Source organism: Sinocyclocheilus anshuiensis, unplaced genomic scaffold (assembly GCF_001515605.1).
Source record: "Sinocyclocheilus anshuiensis isolate Anshui unplaced genomic scaffold, SAMN03320099.WGS_v1.1 scaffold87, whole genome shotgun sequence".
Lineage (NCBI taxonomy): Eukaryota > Metazoa > Chordata > Actinopteri > Cypriniformes > Cyprinidae > Sinocyclocheilus > Sinocyclocheilus anshuiensis.
In genome coordinates this window covers 632,106-637,414 of record NW_015549609.1, presented here as the reverse complement: position 1 = coordinate 637,414, position 5,309 = coordinate 632,106, and the positions used below count along the sequence as shown (strand labels likewise).

At 33.6% G+C, this 5,309-nt stretch overlaps 1 protein-coding gene across 3 annotated transcripts in view; it reads right to left on the bottom strand.

Annotated features, from left to right (window-relative positions):
- Positions 1 to 1,322: 1,322 nt before the first annotated feature.
- The window catches only part of LOC107659125 (myozenin-2-like), an 11,404-nt gene continuing 7,417 nt past the window's right edge, over positions 1,323 to 5,309 (bottom strand). For all 3 annotated transcript variants that reach the window (XM_016447955.1, XM_016447957.1, XM_016447956.1), the window contains 2 exons: positions 2,936 to 3,119; positions 1,323 to 1,676 (listed from right to left, as the gene is read on the bottom strand). In XM_016447955.1, coding sequence (XP_016303441.1) covers positions 1,436 to 1,676; positions 2,936 to 3,119 — 425 coding nt within the window. In that variant the 3' untranslated portion in view covers positions 1,323 to 1,435. The remainder of the gene's footprint in view (positions 1,677 to 2,935; positions 3,120 to 5,309) is intronic.

Genomic DNA, 5,309 nt, shown 5'->3' with positions numbered 1-5,309 from the left:
ATTTTTGGGGGGGGTAGTATGGCTCCAGCCGTAGGGGCCCCGGAGTCCCCAGATCCGCCATGGCCTCCCGAATCCCCAGATCTGCCATGGCCTCCCGAATCCCCAGATCCGCCATGGCCTCCCGAGTCCCCTGCTCCGCCATGGCACCCGGAACGGTTCTGTAGAACTCTGGAGGCCCACTGTCCCGTGTCTGTCCTGAGCGGTTCCTGAAAATAAAGTCTTGGTAAAAGTATTCTCCAGCGTCTCCTCGTTCCTCGTGTGTGTGCATCGTGACAACAAGTTCATTGAACTTTGTTTATTCAATAATTTAATTAAATGTTGATGTCAGCCCTTTATAAATACATATTTACAGGTTTGTATGGGCATAATGGCAAGCTCTTATAGTCTTTGGGTTACATTAGCTTAGTGAAATGGTATTAGATCAACATCAGGAGACACTTCCAATAATCCAAAGAACAGAAATCAATCACTATACCATATAACAGCCTCACGCGAGTGTCTAACATTTTCAGTATGCTACATTTGCTATGTACACTCTCAGAAATAAAGGTACAAAACTGGGGCAGTCCCTTCTTAAAAGGTACTAATATGTATCTTTGAGGTACTAATATTCACCTTTAGGGTAAAATAAGGCACGCAGGTGTATCTTTTGAAAGGGTACCACCCTAGTGACAGCTTTTGTACCTCTTTTTTTCCTGACTGTGTATTTATTCCAGATATTTTAAGGGTTTTAATGCAAGTCTCTTATGCTCACCAAGGCTGTATATGTACTTGATCAAAAATAAAGTAAAAACAGTAATATTGTGAAATATTTTTAGAATTTAAAAGAACTGTTTTTTATTTGAATATACTTTAAAATGTAATTTATTCCTTTGACGCAAAACTGAATTTTCAGCATCATTATCAATGCTGAAAGGACAATTGTCCTTCTTCATATTTTTGTGGAAACCATGATAAATTTTTTTCGGGATTCTTTAAGATAAATAGAATTTTCTATAACAGTATTTAATGCATCCTTCTTTCTTTCTTTCTTTCTTTCTTTCTTTCTTTCTTTCTCTTACATTTTTTGAACTGTATAATGGCTTGCCCAAAAATATTAAGCAGCACAACTGTTTTCAACATTGATAATAATCAAAAATATTTCTCGAACATCAAATCAGCATATTAGAATGATTTCTGAAGAATCATGTGGCACTGAAGACTGGAGTAATCATGCTGAAAATTCAGCTTTGCATCACATTTTACAATAAAATGCAATAGAAAAGAGTTCTTTTAAATTGCAAATTTCACAATCTTACTGTTTTTACTGTACTTTTGATCAAATAAATGCAGCCTTGCTTCTTTCAAAAACATTAAGAAATCTTAATTAGTCCAAGCATTTAACCAGTAATGTATATTCCAGTGACAATCAAGCTCCCAATGATAAGGATAACACTCAGAGTTCATCTGACTCGGGGATAAATGTGGAAGACATGGATGATATGGGCTCAAGGGGGATGCTGGGAAGCATCAGAGGGCCGCTGTCAGCCACCCAGCCCGAGGCCGTTCTGTTGAAGGTGGGCCGTTTGACCACGGCGGGTGCTGCAGCCATGGGACTTGGGAGGCCGGGGTTCACATCCAAAGGTTTAACAGGGACTTTGGGTGTCTTGCCGAAACCGCCGAATGGAATAGCCACCCTTCAATCAGAGGAGTGACAGTACATGAGAGCCTATGGTTTTATTAGACAACACAACAAAAACAATCTTACAGCAAAAGGGGTGGCATATAATTCAAAACCCAACATTTTAGATAAAGGTGTCTTACTGAATGACTCTAAATCAAATACTGCTGGATAGCATCTTTTTGCTCATAAAACATGCTCTTATGTACAGTAGAGGAAGGTTTCCACAATTTGGCAAATATCCTTCAAAGTCGACATGAAACAGCATTTATAAACCATTTTACTTTGTATCTGCATATGCTGCAGGATGTTCAAAGAGAAAAAGGGCCTATTATTATTTTATATTAGATATTAGAAATTGATTAAAAGTGGGCATTACATAACAGAATGTGTAATAGTCTAAACATGATCTGCAGCAGTGTTGTTATTGTAAACTAAAACTAATAAAAAATTGTAATTGTAATATAAACTTATAAAACATTGTTTAAAATATAAATATTAGATGGAAAATGGAAGCTTGCAGAGATTAAAAAAATAAAAATGTGTCCTTTGCGACTAACTGAAATACTAAAAAAATACAAAAATGGCTAAAATTGAAATATAAATAAATTTGGGATAAATAGAAATATTAAAATAATAATAATAATAATAAAATGACAAAATAACAAAAATACTAAAACTGAAACTGAAATGAAAACTGAAAATATTTATATATATGTGACCCTGGATCACAAAACCAGTCTTAAGTCGCTGGGGTATATTGTATGGGTCAAAATTATTGATTTTTCTTTTATGCCAAAAATCATTAGGATATTAAGTAAAGATCATGTTCCATGAAGATATGTTGTAAATTTCCTACTGTAAATATATCAAAACTTAATTTTTGATTAGTAATATGCATTGCTAAGAACTTCATTTGGACAACTTTAAAGGTGATTTTCTCAATATTTTGATTTTTTTGCACCCTCAGATTCTAGATATTCAAAGAATCGTATCTCGGCCAAATAGTGTCCTATCCTAACAAACCATACATCAACGGAAAGCTTATTTATTCAGCTTTGAGATGATGTATAAATCTCAATTTCAAAAAATTGACCCTTATGACTGGTTTTGTGGTCCAGGGTTACAAATAGTAATTCAAATATAAATATTAATATTAATAAATGCTCTATAAATAATACTAAAAATACAGGTACTGGATTTTTAAAATAAACATGCATGGAAGATTTAAACACAGTTTAAGAAGCAGCTATATTTGCTATATTATTTTCTTACCTGTTGAAGCTCTTGTATTGAGGAATCTCTTGTCTGGTTTGGGGTTCAGGCATGCGGGCGACCAGCGTTTCGGCCAGAGAGGGGTCACTAATGAGGGCCTGTTCCCAGGGCGACTGGTAGGATCTGGGCATTGCTGTACAGTTGAACTTCTCTGCTGGAACATCCTTCAGGGGACCACCGTAACCTATTGAATGCATGAAAAAAAAAGATTTATTATATGACGTGCACATGAACCAAAAACCCTTGTGAAAAAGAAGTACACTTTAGAATGCTTTTAAAAAGAAATAATAGATATTTAAAAAACAGACTTAAGTGTGAACTGAATATAATGTTTTAAGACACTTGCATGTTATTCGCAATCAAATGAAAATGTATTATAGTTTAAATGTATATTAAATGCAATTAGCTGAACTTTGCTTTTTGACCCGCTTACATAGGACTAAAGTACATGGTTATATGTAATGTCATCATTTTATTGTCTTTGAAATATGGTTAAAGTGTACTGCTGAATGTACTGACAAGCATGTATATTAAAATATATTTTAATGTCATTTCTACTGATGTAATGTAACATCAATAGCATTAAAAATAAACAATAAAATAAATAAAATTGATTAAAAATAAAATCCAGTACTTTACATGTGCTTATATGTTCGTCAACAACACATCAAAATAAGTGTACTTCTTTAAAGGAAAGGTAAAGTTTTAAATTTGACTATTGCAAAGTGAAAGAAAATTACACTTTTTAAATGTAAAACTGTTGGTAATACTTTTTAAGGATCAATTCTCACTATTAATAACTAACTATTAAAGTGTTAGCTTATTGACTGAACCTAAATTTAACAATTACCTTACTAACTAATAAGCACTAATAAACTTTTAATAAGGTACCCAAACTAAAGTGTTACCAAATTCATAATACAAAAAAATAGTAAAATTGTCTTAAAAATGAAAAATAAATAAATACTAACACACACGCACATGCACATGCACACGCACATGCACATGCACACGCACATGCACTCACACACACATAAAGTATTCACTTTAAGTACACTTAAGTATTTTTTACTATTTCATTGATATTATATTATCTGCAAGTATAATTCTTTTAAAATATACTTTGAAGGTTTGAAGTATACAACAAGTGCACATTTAATACAATTAAGCACACTTCTTTTTCACAAGGGATCATTTTACATGACTTGAATAACAAAAATGCTGATAAACAGAACAAAAAACACAATTAGGAATTAAATGATAGTCTGCTAAAAACAACTGCAAAATAATCGGCGGTAAGAACTGCTCAAGTATAAGATCAGGACAAAGCACATGTTCGGAAATGAAAAATGAGCATTAGCAGAGGGAATACAGAGAGATGCCTATAGGTCAAGGACACACATGGCCTGCTTTGCATGGTCTAGAAACACACTATATCACTGTTTACGCATAATTTTCATTGTTTTGTGAACTATCCCTTAATAAAAGCGACTTGACCACATGTATGCCTTCATAATGTAAGGCAGACATCAGCGTTACCAGTGAAGCTCACTGTTTATGGCATTGATCCCACTTGTTTGCATTGCTAGTGAAGCATAAAATAAATTAGAAACTAAGAAAAAGAAGTGAAAGGCTTCACAAGGTCCTAAAACATGCTGTGGAGGAATACAGGGTGACCCTTCAAAATGAGTATCCCTCAAACCGCTGTTCACTGGCAGGGCCAGCAAGCCCAAAACAAGAGTTACGTAATGTGGGTGTTCTGTCACATATCAGCCTCACGCTGAGGACAGTCTCCTTCCTGAGTTTATCGGCCTCAAGGAATCAGCACAAAACGCATGAGCTTCAGCGCTCTGGGTCTGGGCAGTTCAACGGGCCTCAGAGAAACTTTCAGAACAGCAGGGGAAATTCGTTTTTAGACACTGTTTTCATGGGGCAGTGCGCTGACACATCAAGACGCTGATGAGCTATGAACAATTCTCATTAGGAGGCAGTTTAGGCTTGCTGACTAGTGACACAGAAAAAGTAATTGGCTATTAGAAGGATTAAAAAATGTCTAAAGATGGTGTTATTTCAGCCTTGTCAGTTCAGATTTGGTTTAACATTAAACAATTTTTACAAATGAAATAAAATAATTGATAATGTATAATATAAGAAAATATAATTAAAATATAAATAAAATAAAATATAAGTAAATACTAAATAAAATATAATACAATAAAATAATTTAAAAATAATTAAATAATAAAAAAATTCAGTTTTGGTTTAACATGAAACTGTATGTCTACAAATAAAAATTAAATGACATTTTATGGTTTCAGTTTAACATTATTTTTTATTTTATTTTATGGTTTTGGTTTATCATTAAACCATGTAT